This window comes from Haplochromis burtoni, unplaced genomic scaffold, assembly GCF_018398535.1.
Source record: "Haplochromis burtoni strain Fernald_Lab_line unplaced genomic scaffold, NCSU_Asbu1 Contig_133, whole genome shotgun sequence".
NCBI lineage: Eukaryota > Metazoa > Chordata > Actinopteri > Cichliformes > Cichlidae > Haplochromis > Haplochromis burtoni.
The window spans coordinates 1,513,988-1,533,866 of record NW_024582494.1 but is presented as its reverse complement, the minus strand read 5'-3'; the positions used below and the strand labels follow the sequence as shown (position 1 = coordinate 1,533,866).

The 19,879-nt window shown below is 44.4% G+C and overlaps 1 protein-coding gene across 3 annotated transcripts in view; it reads left to right on the top strand.

Annotated features, from left to right (window-relative positions):
- The window catches only part of LOC102301048 (neural cell adhesion molecule L1.1), a 56,972-nt gene that overhangs the window by 10,053 nt on the left and 27,040 nt on the right, over nucleotides 1-19,879 (top strand). For 2 of the 3 annotated variants that reach the window (XM_042224247.1, XM_042224246.1), the window contains exons 2-14: nucleotides 7,937-8,326; nucleotides 9,761-9,775; nucleotides 10,936-11,038; nucleotides 11,403-11,569; nucleotides 12,580-12,702; nucleotides 12,972-13,142; nucleotides 13,561-13,672; nucleotides 14,251-14,435; nucleotides 14,729-14,860; nucleotides 15,661-15,804; nucleotides 15,889-16,000; nucleotides 19,156-19,328; nucleotides 19,549-19,708. In XM_042224247.1, the coding sequence (XP_042080181.1) occupies nucleotides 8,182-8,326; nucleotides 9,761-9,775; nucleotides 10,936-11,038; nucleotides 11,403-11,569; nucleotides 12,580-12,702; nucleotides 12,972-13,142; nucleotides 13,561-13,672; nucleotides 14,251-14,435; nucleotides 14,729-14,860; nucleotides 15,661-15,804; nucleotides 15,889-16,000; nucleotides 19,156-19,328; nucleotides 19,549-19,708 (1,742 nt within the window). In that variant the 5' untranslated portion in view covers nucleotides 7,937-8,181. The remainder of the gene's footprint in view (nucleotides 1-7,936; nucleotides 8,327-9,760; nucleotides 9,776-10,935; nucleotides 11,039-11,402; nucleotides 11,570-12,579; nucleotides 12,703-12,971; nucleotides 13,143-13,560; nucleotides 13,673-14,250; nucleotides 14,436-14,728; nucleotides 14,861-15,660; nucleotides 15,805-15,888; nucleotides 16,001-19,155; nucleotides 19,329-19,548; nucleotides 19,709-19,879) is intronic. The other variant, XM_042224248.1, reaches the window with a different exon arrangement.

Below are 19,879 nucleotides of genomic sequence, written 5' to 3'. Positions count from 1 at the left end.
TTAGGGTTGTCCCCTGTCTATGACATCATACAGATCCAAGAGTAGAAAAAACTGAACCCAAGTGTTTAAATGATTTCTGAAACATGAAGTGTTTTTCCTTCCTGTCAGTCATGACTCAGCTGCTGTGCATTTGTCAGCTTTATGATGCACAGATGATGTCACCATCAGCTCTGTCATTTACAGGGATGACCTCAACTCGAAGGATGTAGCAACACACACACACACGTCAGTGTTAAGCTGTCTTTGTGTTCACATCTAAGCAGACTGGGATTTCCCCGTGGAAGTGGAGAGATGAATAACTCAATAATCACGAGGAGGTTTCTGACCGACTACAAAGCTCCTCCACTGACAGGCCTCGCACCACCCGCCGTCTTCTTCTGCCTTTTCTTTGTTTTTCCTCTCTGTTTGCAGCTTTTCCTCCTTCATTACTTTTGTTCTGCCATTCTGTTTGTGTGGATCCTCTTTCTGCCTCCACACCAGAGACATGCCTGTAAAACGGCTCCAGGCGATGCTTCACCATGAAAACTCTCCTGCCTTATCAGCCTATGTTCTGGCACAGAGCCAATCAGAACGAAGTGATCTGAAAGGGGGAGGAGCTACAACAGATCCTCCACCTTTCCCTCTGAGGATGAACTGAGCGAGGCCTGCTATAAGACTGATCAATGTGATTAGTGTGAACTGTGACTCAGAGCTATAGAGTAAAACTTTGCAGCTGGAAACAGTCATAGTTTCGTCACTGATGCTGATTTGAATGTGTTTCGGTGGCTGTCACCGCACACAGTATGAAACATTAACACATCAAGAAAATGAAGCCAGTGGAGATGGGCCTTAAATTTGGTCTGCAGGCCTCAGGTGGTGTTACCTGTGGCTGTGAGCTCAGGGAACACTGACCTGCTGAGTTTGAGGTCCGAGTCGCTCTTTCTGGCTCTTATTAAAGTTTGCTTGGTCAGACCCGGCCGTCCTCGTCCCATCAGTTTGTTGCTTGTTTTAAAAAAGATGGTGGAGGTGAAAACAACGGCTCCCGGGCCTGGCAGATCCCCATCTACTAAACAGAAGTGAAGAAGTTAAAGAATTGAAAAGGGGAGTAAGGGTGGGGAACGTAAACGAGAACGAACAGCTAGTGGAACTGAGGGAACATCACTTTCAGATCGCTCTTTTTTTCCCAGTAACATATTTTTTCTTTTCTTTTGTTTTAATTTGTTGTAATTTTCAGCAAATCTGTTTGTGCTCTGCATGCTGGGAAAGAGAGAAATGACCTCTCTGCTCACTCAGTCACAAAGGGTTTTGTGGAAGTGCCTGCCACGCTCGGTGCTCATCGTCTACCGAAGGACATTTGCGCTTGAGTACTTTGTGCCTGGTTGCATGTGAAGAAACTTTACAAATCTGTAATCTGTTAAGCTGCTTGGAGAAGTGCCAAAGCCTCTTCACGAGAAATGTTGAGTCACTGCGGTTCAGAGGAATAAACCCACATACTGACTGTCACATCTGCTCTGCACCAACATCTAAAGATCAGATTAAACTAAAGTCATCAGATGAACTTTTTGCACTTATTCAATTAAAAAATGACTTGTTGTTTTTCACTGATGTCACAGACGGCCATTACAGGAAGAGAGCAGTACAGAAATGTCAATTAGGAAAGAGTTTATTTTAAATTAAACAAGCAATTTAAAATGTTTCTTAATTTATGGTGTGTGCAGTCAGTACTGTCAATGCTGAATGCAATGGGATTTAGTGCAAGACAATAAACCAAGGAGCAAACAAAGTCCAAAAGAGGAGCTCAAAGAGGAGCTCTAAGGACTTTTCTAGAGCCCTGGATGCTGGGCTCAGGTGTTACCAGTGATGCTGAGTGTTAAAAAGCCACGCCTCCTCTCTAACACCTGCAGAAAAGAGCTGTCACACAGACAAGAGGAAAGTAGAGCGAGTTGTAAAAAGTGATCTTCTTAAAATAAAGCTAGCTCCAAATGTTTTGGCTTTGACTCTACTAAAGTAGCTTTGATTGAAAATTCAAAATAATCTTTCTTTATCTTATACAGAGCCTCAGTTCATCCTAACCCCCTAACCCTAACCCTTTTAGCTCCTCCCCCTTCGAGTCAAATTTATTCTGATTGGATACAACCCGTTAAAAGTAAGAGGCCTGAAGAGCAGGCGGGTCCACTGTGCCTCAGATGACCATATATCAAACTTCAGCTGTACAGTTATAACATGCGAGTCTATGGGACGGACTCACAGCTGGAGTCTGCCTCCAGTGGCTGTTAAAGGAACTGCAGCTTGGATTTGGTTCATTTTTTCAGTCTTCAGGTTTCCTCTCAGATGCTAACAGAAAGTTTACCCACACTTTGACAAATAACTATGACAGAAGAATCTAAGGATTCAAAATACTTTGTAGTGTTTTGTGATGTGTGTGGAGTTTTAGAGTCTGCTGTGGACATTTCAAAAAAATCCAGTTTTTGGTTCCTGACATTGACATTTGTGTTGATGCTGTTACACTAGGTTTAGATCAATTATGGAAAGTTCGTATGCTGATTATTTTTTTCATTCTTCATTCAAGATAGTGATCCTTACTAGGGCTGGGCCATATCATACCATTCACGGTAATACCGGTATAATGTTGGGCAACGATAAGAAAATGAAATATGGCGATAGAATATGGGTAAAACGCGCATGCGCAGTGCCTTTGTTTTCATACCACGGCAACATGGGGACGCGAATGAGAAGAGCGAAGGATCGTTGAATGAAACGATGAACCAGAACTGGTTTGTAAAAATGCTGCAGCTTCACTGGTGTGGAACTGGTTTAGCTTTCGTCCGTCAGATACACAACAAAGCACTATTTTTGGTAGCGCATGCTAGCGGGCCGTCGTTATTACCGTGTTGTTTGGAAAATACGGCGCACTTAAAATCAATCCTTTGATTTTTCTGAAAGTCGACAGAGCCCCTTATAATCCCGTGTGCCTTATGTATGAACTCTGGTTGTGTTTACTGACCTCGAAACGATTTTATGTGCACGGCGCTCGAAAATCTGTCAAATGTTTCAGTACGACTTTGCTAAGCTACGAAGCCGCACCGCTTGATGGATTGTCGGAGCATTACGGCTATCGTAGGCGGAGCCTCGCGGAGTGATACGTACTGTGCTTCAACATAATGTTACCGTATTGTGTGTGTATAACCTCTTTTTAAGTTTTGTGGATATTATACATGGTTATGCTGAGGATATGTCGGCCAGTTTCCACTGGAAATGCCTTTTGGTTAAACTGTCAGCGAGGAAATTTGCACTGTTACATATTTTATATAACTTTAATGCACATAAAAAACAGCTGCTTGTTTAAGTGAAAATACATTGATGGTTTTTTTTTTTTTTTTTTTTTTTTTTTTTTTGCACTAATGAAGAAAACAAATTTTCAAATGTATATCTGATAAATATTTTTGGTCATATCGCCCTGCTCTAATCCTTACCTCGCCTTTAGAAGATAACATTTTCTGCGAGGCAGATTTGTTCATTAACAGCTTTCTTTGTAATCCGGGTGCATTATGCTTCATTAAAAACATATTTGCTTTTGCACATGAACAGTATATAAATGTCATTTCTCGGAGAAAGGATTTCTGATACATATCATCCCCCCTGCTATTCACACAGAGACAGCAGCACGTTTAACTCAGTGGTGCTTCATTAAAATGACACTTCATCACATATTCATGAGGACTGATGTGAAGGACATCAGCAGCTCGATCTGCAGACTGTCGCACACACTTAGCAGAGTTCACCTATAGACTGTCTGCTCTGTGGTCTGTGTGTGTGTGTGTGTGTGTGTGTGTGTGTGTGTGTGTGTGTGTGTGTGTGTGTGTGTGTGTGTGGATGGAGTAGTAAATGTGAGATGTGTAATGAATAATGAATTTAGGGTGAATTTAGGTCATGCGGGCGAATAGGAGGGACAACATGGGAATAGCTCTTTCTTTCCTCATCTCCGTATACCTGTGTGTGTGTGTGCGTGTGTGCGTGTGTGTGCGTGTGTGTGTGTGTGTGTGTCTGTGTGTTTCGTGCAGACTAAAAGGGAAGTACCCTCTCCTCCGAGCATTTGCTTAATCTCTTCATCCACACGTCCCTGTTCTTTCCTCCAGATCGGAATCTATCAATGAATTAATTTCTCGCTCTGTCGCTCTCCATCCGTCCACCTGCATCGCCTCCCTTTGACTCTCCGATCCCCTCCCACCTCCCCACAGACTGCTCCACCTGCACCCGCCCCGTCTCCCCTCCTCCCCTCAGGCTTCCCTGTGGACGGGCGGGTCCACCTGCCTCTGCCTTTTGAAGCCCTTCAGGTTCTCTGGGATGGCTCAGGACCCTGAAGAAGCCGAGGGGGGCCGCAGAGAGGAAATTGGTACAGTATGTTTAATATTAACCGGCACAGAACAGAAACATGGCTGCCCACAGGGCATGAACTGCCTCTTTACTGCGGTCTGCGAGATTAACAGCAGCTATTAAAATGTCCTGTTTGGGCTTTCAGTCATTAAACATTTTCATTCTTGAGAGTGAGCACTCAGCTGGCAACCCAACACTCAGACTGGAGTCTGGTAATCTCTGTAACATATGTAAGATATGACTACAGGAAGAATATACAGAGACCAGAAGCTTTCTATTTATTTATTCCTGCTGTGTCCGCGTTGCTGCTGTAACAGTGTGAATTTCCCAACACTGCAACTAATAAACTTCTCTTAAATCAAAGAAAATGTCCATCCCAGTTTGTGAGAGCCCCACGTCAGAAGAAAACTTTAACACTTTTAGTTTTCTGTGGAAAAAACAACAAATAATAAAATTTTTGGAGCTTAACTTTTGCTTTATCACCATAAAACCTGCAAAGTCCCCTCCTGCCTGATACATTCATGTCTGCAGCTGATATACAGTTGTGATAAAATATGTGGTATGTTGTGTTTTCTTAAATCTAAGACTGCGCCGTGAACACGCAGGGCGCCGAAACTTGCAGCACTAATCAGATCTGAAACTCTTCCTCCTCGTCCTTCCTCTCTAAATGGACTTCCTGTGCTCTCACGGCTGATTTAATTCAAGTGGTCATAATGTGTCAAATTTCCAGGATAACAAAGAATCGGTGAGAGGTGAACAACACGGTGCGTTTAATGTCATTGTGCACCGGCAACAGCAACTCAACGAGCTTCCTGTCAGCAGAGGTCAAGCAGCTCTAAGCTGCAGCCTCAATAAAGACTCAGAGTGTGTGAAGGAGGCGACCCTCCATCAGGCGCCTTTAGATTAAGACTTGATTCATTAACGAGCTCCGCCCCCTCCTTAAGTCAGTGCCAGCAGGAGCTCCATGAATATTTAAATGAAGAAAGTCTCTGTGGATGATCATGGATTTCTGTTTTTTTAAAACGTCCATGCTGAGGACGAGGCTGCTGTTATTAAAGGAAGTGGAGCATGCTGGGATGTTTTCTTCACCCGTCATTTATTACGTCTGTTTCATTTTTCTGTCTGAGCTCATTACATCATTAGACCCACCCCCACCCCCCATCAGTGACACACACAGACACAACACACACACACACGGCTCCACACACACACACACACACACACACAACACACACAACACATCACACACACCTCATCACCAACATCACACACACACATACACACACACACCACACACCACACAGCTCCACACACACACACACACACACACACACAGCACACACACACAACACACACACACACACCACGACACAGCACACACACACACACACACACACACACACACACACACACACGCCTCACACACACACACACACACACACACACACACACACACACACACACACGGGCTCTCACACACCTTCTGTCCCGCTGTGCCATTTGGCTCATGTATTTTGAAAATACCCCCGGCAGGTAACAGCAGCAGCCCGACAGGCGGGAGCAGGTGTGTGTGTGTGTGTGTAATCATGAGTGATAACAATGAAAAACTAGAAGAACAAGACTCTGACAGTCATAGGAACTGAACGGGGGTCTGTGTCCTCTCTGTGTTTGTGGAGACGCTCAGAAAGACCTGGATCCTCACAAAGAGACAGTGTGTGTGTGTGTGTGTTTGTGTGTGTGCTGGGGACAGGTTGTGTAATTATGAGATGTTGGAGGGGGTCTACATTAGCCAGCTGTCACTCCTCGCCCCTCACCCCATGTGTGTGCTTTAAGAGAAGCCTCGGAGACGGGCCTTGGCGGAGCACTGCTGGTGGTTACACTCACAGATTGATAAGTTATGACACCTCCTGTAACCTCCTCTGCCCTCCCTGTCTGTTAGTATTCTCACTCCGGTGTGTCAGCGTGGAGTCGGTACAGTCGGAGCATCTTTAAGCTGCTGCACCATCACACCAGGCAAAAAGTCAGTATATAAAAACTTGTATTTCCATAATTGTCCACTGAGGGAGTGAATGAGGGAGGAGAGTCATCCAGACCCAGACCCTGTTCATCTGCAATATGTCATCCATCAGTGCAATTAGACACTGACAGCAACACTGGCTCTATTCGATTCTTTGTATTCATCTTCCATGAGCGATGCGTCCTCTCAGCTCTCTGGTGAAAATGACATTTCATCTGTGCGTTGGAGTGACATGAACTCTTGGACAATCTATCTTACTGTCTTCCTATGACTCCAGGTTGTTATTTACAGTTATTTCTTCTAACTTCCTGTCTTTTAAAAAATTACATAAAGCTGTGACAAGAATCTAAAGAGGCAACTGACTTTATATTCAACGCATCTCTGTACTGTGTCAAAGGGACATTAAGTCAAGTTAGGTGCAGGCTGTACTTCAGTGTTGAATTGAATCAGGAAAGTTGTAAGAACCTATTTGCATGAATAATCCTGGTTAAAGGCAGAGCCTCCTGAACAGATATAAAAACATACCCAAAGATAAAATGCTGCCCCCGGTGGTGAAAGCCTTACGACACTTTACAAAATGCTTGTTTGGGATTTGTCCTTGTTAGCAGACAAACAAACTGATTCATGCAAATGCAAAAACTGCACAATGAGCTTTTTTGGCAACATGATACCAAATAAATCAGGAGCATTTACAGTAATTTTCCTGGAGGCATGAATGGTTTGGAGTGGAGGAAACACTGTTTTGGGCTTTAGGATGAAAACCTGTCACAGATGTTTGGCTCATTCGAGGGATCTCCCTCAGTTTCTTTCATTTTTTGCTTGATCAAAGTATTCCCGTACATGGAGCCGCAGCCTGATTTCATGGCTTTGAAGTGGCACAATCGGCTATTTTTAGCCTGGCTGTTAGTTTCAGCTGATCAGCTCGCAGAGGAGGAGCGCATAATCCCCAGCTTCAAGTACAAACAAGAATGTGGCCAAACTCGGAGCGCTGAGGGTTCTTTTTTTTTTGGCCTTCATGTCGAGGCAGCAGTAAGATGATGAAACAAAAGGGAGAAAGCCTGATCCATCTGTGTCTGCTTTCACCCCCCGACACTCCTGCTGTCACGGGTCAGTGTTCAGTCACCAGGCAGGGACAAAGGAGGAGATGTTGAGATGAATGGAAATGCGGCGAGTGTGGCAGAAACACACTCAATCTCTCTTTGTAATGTCATTAGTGGAGAAGCTGCTTCCTGCTGCTTTGATCTGATCTTGACTTTATCGAGGTGACCCGGTACTGTCTGTTCTTTATCTCAGATTTTTTTGGATTCTGTACTAAATTCAAACCCAAAGTGAATTTAAATCTTAGAATTTATTCTCAACGTCACAGATGTGCCGTGGATTCATCGGGATGTGATTTTGGGTCAAACTTTCCCCCTCTGGAATACATTAATATTTGTCTTCTTCTGTTGATTTATGTTTGGTCAAATTAACCAGGTCTTTGCTTCTTTCCCCTCCCCTCCTCCCCTCCTCTTCTCCTCCCCTCTTATCCCTCTTTGTTCTCGGGGTCACCCCCCCCTCCCCCCACAGGCAGCTCCTGAAGAAGCGTTTGTGGAGCTGACGGAGCGAGGAGCGAGCCTCACTCACAGTTGGGCTGTAAAGGAAACAGACACACCCACCAACTTACTGCTGTTTACTCCTCTCAGCTCTCCCTCAGCTCCGGGCGGTCCCTGGAGTGTGTGTCTGCCTTGGTGTGCGTGGGTGTGTGTGTGTGTTTCTTTATGTGTTGATGAGTGTGTGGGTGTCTTGCATCACTTTTGATGGGACATTGAAAGATGTGTGTGTCACAGAGTCGGTGGATGGGCTGTAGGGGGATGTGCTCCCCCGCCCTCCCGCTGGTCCTCCTCCTCCTGCTCCCTCTGTCCTTCCTCTCCTCCACGCCTCCGTTTGCTCAGGGAGCCATCCACATCCCCGAAAGCTGTGAGTACTCCCTCCTCCACCGCACACATCACACACTGGAAACACTGGAAAGTGTTTGTTTTTTCATTTCCAGTAAATATTTCCAAACCATTTCCTCAGAATTAACAGGGCTGGGAAGTATGAGGGAGGGAGTATTTCCATATTTGGCTTCTCTAATCATATCATTACTCTTTGAAATTAAGTGTCAGGTCAGTAGATTTCTGCTGTAGCCACCAACTTTAATTATTTCATACGCACCGGGGGAGGAGTCTAAACTACCCACAAGCCTCTGATGCAGCGCTGTGGAGAAGAACCAGAACTATGGATTTCTTTTTCCTTTAGCCTTTGTCAAGATGTAACGTTCAACATTTGATGCGTTTGGTTGAAATGTTCGCAGAGACGTCAGGTCAGTTCAGGTTATTTATGTCGCTCCAACTCACAAGGACAGTTAGTTCAAGACAGTTTAGACTCTAAAGACCCCACAGTATCCTGTGAAAATCAACCCCTCCCCATACGATCAGCACATTGTGACAGTGGGAAGGAAAAACTCCTTTTTGACAGGAAAAACCTTCCTGTAGAACAATCGGTTGTGGAGTGAGGGGTGACAAAAAAGAAGAAAGAGAAGAGAGAAAAAGAAAGCACAGGGAGACATCGTCTGTGAGATCATAGAGCTCTGCAGTAGCCACAAACTCTCCTTCAGGGTTGTCTCCTCGAGCACCTCTGGACCAAAGCTCACTCTGACCACTGCGACGTCACCACAGACCTCAGACTCCAACAAAAAGCTGCTCACCTTTCAGGCATCTGAGGAAAAACCTTTGATGGAACTGACCAGAAACGTGACGTGTGCTGATAGGGGGCCGTTTAAAGGTGGATCCTTTGGTTCCTGCACAGTAAAGTTCAGTAAAGCTCTGGTGCTGTGTTTATTCCTGTCAGATATGGAACTGTCGAACACATCTAAGCACAAATATAAATCCAAACAATCAGGTTAGAATAACCTCTGGTCCTGGAGGTAAAGGTCAAAGGTCAGCAGGCTTATCACACTCCTAGAGGAGAGGAGGGGAAGCGGGAGTCAGAGGAGGAATCAGGTTCAGTCTGACCTTCGGTGAACAACCTTCTTTCTGGGTGTGGCAGGAGAGGAAGAAGAGAAGGATAGGAGGAGGAGGAGGAGAACGATGGGGGAGGTGGAGAGAGGGGAGGGAGGGGAAGGAATAGGAGACACGGGGAAGAAAAAATAAGGAGATGGATGTAAAGTGACCTGAGACGCCAGTGTGTCTGAGTCAGAAAACCAAGAAGGAAGATAAAATCCCTCAGATGTTGTCACTGTTAATAAAAATCCTGTTAATGAGCAGATCTTGTCCCGCTCGGGGAACAGCATGAAGAATGTGCCAGCATGTGTTTGTTCAGTCTGTAAACGTTTCCTTTCTGCTCTCCTTTCACTGCTTCCCGTGGACACAGATACAAAAGACAACAGTAAGTGATTTTCTTTGTCGCTGTAATGAAGAAATGTGTGTCGTGTCTGCAGCTCTGACGTGCTTCATTGGTAGAAACCTGCTCCGGACGTCTGTTTTTATGCTGCTGACTGTGTCTCGCACCTGCTCACCTGCGCTTTCCTGTTAAATTTGTCAAAGCAGAACATCTCTCCCCCTGCATCACTCCACACAGACACTAAGGAAGAGATCATGTCCTCTGTATTAGCTCATTTAAAACTGATTTAATGTTATTTTGAGTATTTTTCTGAAACAGATGTACGGATATTTGGAGGGCTGAAACTGCCACATTAGTCATTTCATTGTATTTCTGTATAGTTCTTGTGCAAAAGTCTTGGACCACTTTTCATTTCTCTGTATTTCTTGGATTCGGTGCAGCAATTTAATGAAATGTGCAAACATACATAGAAATGAACATGACAGAGTTTGTACAGCTCCAACGAACCTGAGTAAATGTTTGTCATGAGCAGCTTTATTTTTCAGCACAAACTGAACTCTGTCCTTTCAGTATGTTCAGGAACAGCTCTCCACACATTTGAAAACAGCACAGGTCGACCAAAGTGTTGTACATGGTAAAAAAAAAAAAAGCAGAGCAAACACACACAAAGAACAAAACAAAAACTCAGTCATAACTTAAAGCTGGTGAGTAACAGTGTGTTGTCAGACGGGTTTGAAGATGTTGAGTGTTGGAGGGATCCTAATTTGAAGAAAGTTGCCCAAAGTTTCACAAAGGTCTCCTCTGTGTTTCAGCCTGCTTCTAGGGACGATCAGAAGCTACTTATCAGCTGACCTGAGACTCATTTATCTACAAAATATTTTATTGAAATATACAATGTCACAAAATGTCAGACTATTCCATTAAAAACTGTAGTTTTTAATTTTTGCTGTTATTATAGGATATTTATCTTTTTTTATTTTTGAAACAGTGGCTCCTGTTAACCACGATGGTTTTAGAGGACCTGCCAGAACTAAGAATGATGAATGAGCTTCAGTCAATCCCTCTAGATGTGTCTCGATCTGTACGCCCTACTTTACCTGCCTGTACTCTGCCAATTTCATTACTGTGTGTGTGTGTGTGTGTGTGTGTGTGTGTGTGTGTGTGTGTGTGTGTGTGTGTGTGTGTGTGTGTGTGTGTGTCTTCAGTATTTCAGCCTCCAGTGCTGACAGAGATGCCAAAATCACACACAGTGTTTTCTCTAGAAGACTTCAATCTGGCCTGTGAGGCCACCGGGAACCCGACACCCACGTACGTACACCTGTGTGTGTGTGTGTGTGTGTGTGTGTGTGTGTGTGTGTGTGTGTGTGTGTGTGTGTGTGCTTCTCTCGGGGAGACTGACTGTGAAAAGTAATAATAGCAGCTGTAAATGTTACACTTCCTCATATTTCTGTATTTCAGGCCGTCAATCAAAAGGCTGAAAATTTTACATGAACCTGTTTCCGGCTTTGATCCAAAGATAAAGACTCGCTGCTTTATAATGAAAATGTAGATCCTTCAAAATAGCTCACAAATAAATAGAAGCTGTTTTCTTCATTGTGTGATTTAAGGTTTGTTTCTGTGACTTTGTAAACTGTTGATGTGCTGACAGCCGTTCTCCCCTCTGTGCTCATAGATTCCGTTGGCTGAAAGATGGCGAGTTGTTCGGATCTGAGACCGAAGGATCCGGAACGCTGAGAGGCGACAATTCTTCCCTGGATATGTTAGAGGGTGAATACCGCTGCTACGCCTCCAACAGTCTGGGCACCGCCATGACACAAACCGTCAAAGTCAACGTAGAGCGTGAGTCACAAACTTACTGTAAGCACACAAAGGCAGTCAGTGCGCTCTGAGGTTCACACCTGCTGATGCACAGATGTCACACGATCATATAAAATCACACACACACATCAGTGAGTCAGTGAGGTTGAGCGGGGCCACCTGTTCTGCTCGCTCATCTCAAGTTGCCACGGCAACCATTTCCCGGAGACAGCGCTGTGACGTCACTCAGTAGGGAGGATGTACGGTGGGTGTGGAGGATGCAGCCGACAGCTGCGGTCAGCGTGCACACAGACTCAGTAAAATCTCTCCAGATGAAACATTATACTGTACGGGCTCTTGCTGCCCGGGATCTCACCTCCACCGTGGTTTTGATTGCAGTTCAGTTCTTTCACATTTTATTTCCTCTGCTTTGTTGTGAGATTTACTTCCATAATTTGTTGTTTTTCTTCCTCATAGTTTTTTTTCTGTGATTGAATATTGCTGTGTGACTTCCAGAGAACCATTGTTCTCAATTAATTTGGGAAACTTCAATGTTTACAATCAGCTCAGCCAGCGTTTCTAAAGGTTTTAATGACTAAATGTCAGTTTCGACAGGCAGCATGTGGTCGAGGTATTTTTATTTACCCAAAGCACCATCAGAAAGCTGCTTTTAGCAAATAAAACTTTTAAACAATGTTTCAGAGCAAAATAAGTAACTGGCTGATGAAACCTGAGAAGCTGTGCAGGAAATATGAGATTCAAGTGTCACTCTGTGTCCACATGATTGTAAATATGCAGCTATTGTTTCAGGTCCTCTTAATTACAAATGAACCCTGGCATTGTTTTTATATAATTTAGGCATTTAAAGTCTATTATCCTGGAGATTTCCTCCAGTCCACTGTGTTACAACAGCTGTGGAGTGTATCTTCACAGACACTTCACAGAAGTGTATCTTCTTCCTTCTTTGTATTGTTTTATTTTGCGTCACTATTTTCATTGTTTCTTCATTGTTGCACAAGTATTAACTGGTATTCTGCTGCTTTGTGTTTCAGCTCAGCCAGTTCTCATGAAACAACAAGTCGAGCGTGAGCAAGGACTCGTGGGACAGAGTATGGTCCTGTCCTGCAACCCTCCAAAAAGCTCGCCTCCTCCCAACATCCACTGGATGAACATAAGTGAGTGTGCCGTTCATCAGCTGCCTGCCTCTGTGACACACAGACTCTTTATGTCCACTCTCCTCCATTTTTCTATGACTGACCTTCTCTGCCTTTTCAGTTATCAGCTTATTGAGGCTGCGGTGCAATAAAGCGAGGTGCTTATTGTGCATTTGAAGAGCAAACTAACCAATTTCATTTTGCACTGACATGAAAAACATTTTCACCTTCCACTGCAGTTTCCATGCTTTATTTCCCACCTACATTAAACTGTCCCCGTCCCGGCTCAGATTTGATGCACATTACTCGGAGTGAGAGAGTGACGATCGGCCTGGACGGGAAGCTGTACTTCGCAAACCTCATGAGGAGTGACAGCAGAGAGGACTACATCTGCCACGCCCAGTACAGAGAGGCCAGGACTATTCTACCTGCCACTGCTGTCTCCCTCTCTGTCAAGCCGAGTGAGCGCACACACAACGCACAATGCACACAACGTGTTAAATATAGAGATAAGAAAAAAAGTGAGTGAGAGCATCACGCTGTCCTGTGTGTGTGCGGACCGTGATCACGCTCTCTGTGTGAGGTAACATCAGCCAGAACAGTGAGGACGCATAAAACTGTCCTGCAGTGTTGACGCTCTATTGTTAATTATGTCATGCAGACTACACTGTAACACAACTGAGACACCAGTGTTTGTTCCACTGAGTATCGCTATGATGACGCGTATATGCTCAGTAACTAGATCACAGTCGACTAATCAGCCCTGCCCTGTTGGCTATTTGTCTTCATTTCATCATTTATTGTTGCAATAATCAGCATGACCGTGATGATCAAGCTTCACAGTTTCCGTGTCCTGATTTCTGCCTTCACATCGTCCAGGTAACAGCGTGGCTCATGGAGGAAAACCTGAGTTCTTCCATCACAGGAACCACTCCCAAATATCAGCCCTGAAGGGGAACAGCGTCACCCTGGAATGTTTACCCAGAGGCCTGTAAGCATCTCAGTGTGTGTGTGTGTGTGTGTGTGTGTGTGTGTGTGTGTGTGTGTGTGTGTGTGTACTTCCACCTTGTTTACACGTGAAACTCATTTCATGTTTATGATCCTTGTGGCATAAGAATAACTGACCCACCTGGTTCGCTCTTTCAACACACTTTATTCCCAGTTGCTGCTCTCACAACACTCAGCTGTGGCTTTTCTGCTACAGCCACACACAACAACAACAACAACAACCACACTCAGGACCCAGTTACTGTTTCATATTTTCTCTGCTCGTAAGAAATAGGCCTGCTGACCTCATGCAGCCTTGCTCCTTTTTCTTCATATGAAATCATTTGATCTGTCCAGTTTCATTCTAATGATCCTGCTTCCTGTCTATGGCAACAAATGGACTCTCATTATAATTTTGACTTAATGATGAAAAAGGATGTTACATCGTTACCAAGATCATCTGCATGCACTCAGCTCTAATTTCCTCCTGTGATCGATCTTCTGTTCGTCTCCTACCTCACTTCCATGATCGGCTCTCTCTCACAGTCACATCCTTCTGTTCTTCCATGTCCGTCTCTGCAGACCCACACCTAAGGTGGAATGGAAGAAAAAGGATGGTGTCCTGGCAGACACAACCGGCCAAGTTATTAACTTTGACCGCTGGCTCCACTTCGACAACATCACCCTGGATGACGACGGCGAGTACGAATGCAAAGCCTCCAACACCCACGGCTCCATCACGCGCTCCTTCACGGTCACTGTGGAAGGTAGGCCGCTGAGCCGAGCGCACAGACGATCACGATGCTCTGCTGACCGTGAGGACGTGATCTCTGTGTTAGTTTGAACTCTAACGTGTTTGTGCTCCTCTGTCTGAGATGATTGTGAGGAGTCTTTACTGAAGAACATGTGTACATGTTCACAACTTCAAAGGAGCACTTCACTAATTAACATCAACAGGTCCTGAAGCCTGTTCCGAGTTAGAGCCAAATGTTCAACAGACAAGTTCTGACTCTGAGATTTATATTTTAGGGTTTAAATGCTGCTTTTCTTCGTTTTCCAGCGGCTCCTTACTGGATGAAGGAGCCTCAGAACCTGATGTACACTCCCGGGGAAACAGTCCGACTGGACTGTCAGGCTGACGGCATCCCGAGGCCCAGCATCACCTGGAGGATCAACGGTCAGCTGTTAACAGGTACAGCAAGATTCTGACAGACCTGTTTGTGATTCTTTGGGGAGAAACTGTAGCACCTGATGTGTGTGATTGATACTCAGGAGTTATCGATTTCTTATATGGTGCACATGATAAACTACCTTTAAACAGTTGGGGCAAACAGACTTGTATTAGTCTGATGATCAGCACTTTGCAGAGTGAACCGTTCCTTCGGATAACTCGATGTTGATTCTATTAAAGCTTGATGGCCACAGACATAGATTTGAAGGCAGGGCAGAGCGAGCATTTCCTGGCTCCAGGCTGTCGACTTTCTGTGGACAGAGAGCCTCTTAAGCTTAACGTGAATTAGATAGACTCACCAAAAGAGAGAGAGAGAAGTGAGAAGATAGAAAAATAAACAGAGAGTAAGGAAACAAATCATCAGAACAAGGAAGAGGGAGAAATGACTGAATCAAAAGACCAGGGCAGAAAGAACGGACGATGGAAATGAGACAAAGAAAGAGTCCACATGTCTGTATCAAACCTTCTTCTTGATGTTTCGCACATTCAGAGTTTACATGTTACTTATGAAGATGGGCTTTTAGGAAAATTAAAATGAGGAAAGAAACTAAACGCCACATAAAAGGAAGAAAAGGAAGGAATATGAGCACACTGGGAGGGAAACTGAGAAAGCAGCAGAGGGAGGGAAGTGACAGGCGGTGACAGCTGCTGCTCCTCTCAGTGGGCCTCAGCTTCTCTGTTAAACAGTTCTTTAGATTCAGCCTGTTTCTGTTTGACAAACTCTACATTGCCTCCTCGCCTCTTCCCCCCCTTCCCTGTAGAAGTGGATGAAGAACCTCGGCGCACGGTGACCGCAGGAACGCTCATAATGAAAGACGTGAACATTGGCGACACGGCCGTGTACCAGTGTGAAGCCAAAAACGACCACGGCTCCATCCTCCTCAACACCTACCTCTACGTCGTCGGTATGTTTCCCGCCGGGTTCACGTCCTTCTTTGTTCTGTCTCACCTGTGATTGGTTAATGACGGCGTCTCTCCCTCTGTCTCAGAGCTCCCCCCTCAGATCCTGTCCCCTGATGGGTTCATCTACAACGCCACCAAGGGCCGAGACGTCGCACTGCACTGTGAGTCTTTTGGCTCGCCACGACCCCGCGTCACATGGTGAGTGTCACACAGTGTGGATTCTCATCAGTGTAACTAAAATACCCTCTCTGTATTCTCTCTGCTGAACCTTTTCACCTCAGTGAAAATCATTTCTCTAACTACACTGTGCAGAATTTAACCTTCACCACTAGGGGGCAGTATTTTATCAGAAAGTTTGATTAACCAGCCCTGTGGAGAGAACACTAAACCAGGGCTGGGTTTTGATGATCGATTTATCGATTAAAATCGATTCTGGCTTTGATAACGTAAAATCTAGTCATTAAAATCCTGAATCGATTTTTAAATATAAATTTATTTTGCCAGAATCTCAAGTTGAACCTCACAAATTTTCGACAACTACCAAACAGCTAAAACAGTAAATGAGAGCAGGAACACGGGTCCTGCACAAAGACGTAAACACAAAATGCCGACGCATCAGAATCAGTGAGATGTGACTTTCTCACGCGCTGGCACGTACACGGACACGGTCACGCCATCGGGGCTGAAAGCCGACAGCTCGCTGATTCTGAAGCTGCAGGTTTTTATCTCTCCAAACAATATTGACTCAACCAGCAGCAAAAGAAGATCCAAACTATGCTTCACATAAACATCGGCATGAATTGCTGTTTTGCTTCCACCAGGATAAAATCACACTTCATGCACAGCTCTCTTTCTCTCTCTCTCTCTCTCTCTCTGCACTTTCCCGTCTAAAAATCTGTTTTCTGCATTATTCGCTGGCTTGTTACGCACCAGTCTGCCGTTGTTTACAGCCTGTCGGCCGCTGTTTTTTTCCTTTTACTTACTTCGGAAAAGAAAGCCTCATTTCTGCCGTTCAACACTGAACAAATGTAAACTTTAAAATTATGCAAAATTGCAAAACTCTCAGCTGTGTCTGTAATCAAACCGCCGTAACTTTGCTCTGCTTCACCTCAGCAGCATCAGGTCATGTTCATGTGTTGATTAATGGTTTTCTTTCGTTTTTGATCTACTGCAGAATATTTTTACAAAATCCCAGACCAGGAAAATCACCTCCATGTTTTTCTGTTTTATCCTCAGTTACTTTGACACAAAGGCCTCTGCTGTGATGTTCACACCTTTGACAAAGTCTCGCAAGTGTCAGCTTTCTTTTTATAGACAAAAAATATGGAAATGTGCTGATGCGTGATCAGAATTATAATATTTCTGACTGTCTGAGGCAAAATTTCCACGATTCGAATCGAATCAATCAAATTGAATCGAGGATCAAATCGATTTGGGACCTTGAGAATCGAAATGGAATCGATTCTAGAAATCAGCGAAGATACCCAGCCCTACACTAAACCAGAAGAAAATCCAGCATATAGATGGCATCCTAAAGTTAAGGGCTTGATAGAGGAGGGTGCACACTAGTTTGAGAGGTGGCCCTTTCAAACTAGTGTGGTCAGAGGTATGGTTAGTCTTACAGGTGATTATAAAAAGTTGTGCTGTTTTCTGCCATCAGTTTTTTTCAATGTAAAATCTGCCAAGAGAGATGATTTTTCAATGTCATTTAGTCATTTACCAACAGAGGAGGCAAAGTTTGCTAACTGTAAGCAGTAAAGCATGTAAATATGGATGTGCGCATGCATTAACTACCTTAAGTAACTAACAGGTGCAGGACTGTAGAGTCTGTGTGTGTGGACGGGTATTAACATCTTCATGGGGACCAAAAATTGGTAGTTTACTATACTTGTGGGGACAAACAGCCCGAGTATGAAGGCATTTTTGAGACTCAAAATGTGGTTTTAGTGTCAGGCTTACAGTTAGGTTATGATCAGGGTCAGGGTTAGGTGTTCATTTTTGATGGTTAGGGTAAGCAGCCAGGGAAAGCATTATGTCAATGAGATGTCCCCACAAGGATATAAATACACACGAGTGTGTGTGTGTGTGTGTGTGTGTGTGTGTGTGTGTGTGTGTGTGTGTGTGTGTGTCAGCACGAGTGCGTCTGTGATGCTAGATGTGTGTGTGTGCCCGTCGGTAGTGTCATGTGGTGTTATGGTCGCGCGAGTGCATTGGTCTCCTGATGTGTGGTCGTGTGTGTGTGTGTCAAAGTGCATACAGCTGGATGATTTGTGCAGGTAACTAAAAACAGGCAGATCAGTATGTACGCTGTCCGTGGTCCTGAAATTCTAGTGTTTTAATTGCAGTGAAATAAGGTTTTATTACATAAAAAAGGTGATTTTAAACTTTATTAAAGCCTATTTATTGACAAGATCAAAAACAAAGAGCGCATTCAAACTATCAAACTAATTCAAACCGTTTGAGTTGGAGCTGGTGGTTGCTGACGTGAATTAAGTGTCTAAGAATTACAGCAGTTTCTATACACATCCCACATTTGTACAGCAGCGTTATCAGTCTAGTTGTGCTAACAGTGAAAAGACACTGGTCATGAATGAGCCATTGCTGGTTTGGCATCCCCTGCTCTTTACTTTGAATGAAACAGCGCCCTCGTGTGGTTTTGTTTGAAATGCACCATGTCTCTGATGACCTGACCACACCCATTTCCCAAGTCTGAAGAACTGAAAGCAGTCTGCATTTAGTCGTGTTTCCCAAGTCTGAAGAACTGAAAGCAGTCTGCATTTATTTTTATCTCCAGCTGTCGTGTGATTAGATTTGAAGTTCCTGACATCTGGAAACAAATGTACACTTACAGCTATCAGGTTTTTTTAGTTATTTAACCACCAAAACTTAGAAATACTGTTCTGGGTATCTAGAGATCCTTGAAAAAAAAGACATCGAATTTCATTAGAAAACAAATGTGATGTGTTGGCTTCCACTGTGCAGTTCACATTATGTTCTTCACCTCTCTCATCATTTATTGATCCCTTTGTGTTTGTTATCAAGTCACTAATCAGTGAGGATACACACTTCCATCGATCCAGGTCCTGGGACCTGATTCTGCAATCGTATGTTAGAATAAGTCTGCAATGATTCTGGAGACACAAAGCTGATTAGCATATGTAGCGATCAATATCTTTGCTCTGTGTGTGTGTGTGTGTCTGTGTGTGTGTGTTGGTGCGTGTGTGTGTCGAGGTGTTGATGTGCAGTGTTTGTGTGTGGTGTGTGTACGTGTGTGCAGGTGTGTGTTGGTGTGTGTGTGTGTGTGTGTGTGTACGTGTGGTGTCGTGTGGGTGTGTTGGTGTGGTGGCCTGCAGGGACCGGGAGGACACGGGTGCTCTGCTGTCGGACCCTCTGCTGTATCCTCGTGTCTCCATCCTGACCAACGGGACCCTCAAGCTGTCCGACGTCAGCCACAATGACAGCGGCGAGTACATCTGCTCCGTACAAAACACCAACATCTCCATCACGGCCAAGCTGGACGTCTTCCGTGAGTCTCACACATAAAAGTGAAGCTTCATATAAATCTTGCTCCTCTCTGATGGAGCCTGGAATTATTTGCGCTTTATAAAAATCTCTGCTTGCACCTGTGACTGTGTGACTGTGATATGAACCATTTATGATGCAATCATTTTGTTGTAAGCGTTTACAGAAAAAGTCACTAACAAATGTCACTAATTCCTCGTCCTGTGTTTCCTGCGTTCCTTCAGGTCCAAGTGAGATACTGACGCCCCCCCAGGCTGTTCGCGTTGTCCAGGGAAAGAGCGCTTTCCTGGACTGTGACGTCGACACCGATCCTCGGCTGAGGGATTACCAGGTTGTCTGGAAGAAAGCGAATCGGAAACTAGAAGAGACATCAGTAGATGACAAGTAAAAACACACACACACACACACACACATACTGTGCAAAACAAAGCACATTTATATTGCAGCTTCTGTCCTAAAAGGAAAAGAAAGAAAAAAACCTAAAGATCTTTTATTTGGGAGGAAACAGAAGAAATCTCTGGAAGAACAGAGGACTGGTTTCCGAGCTGGAAATTT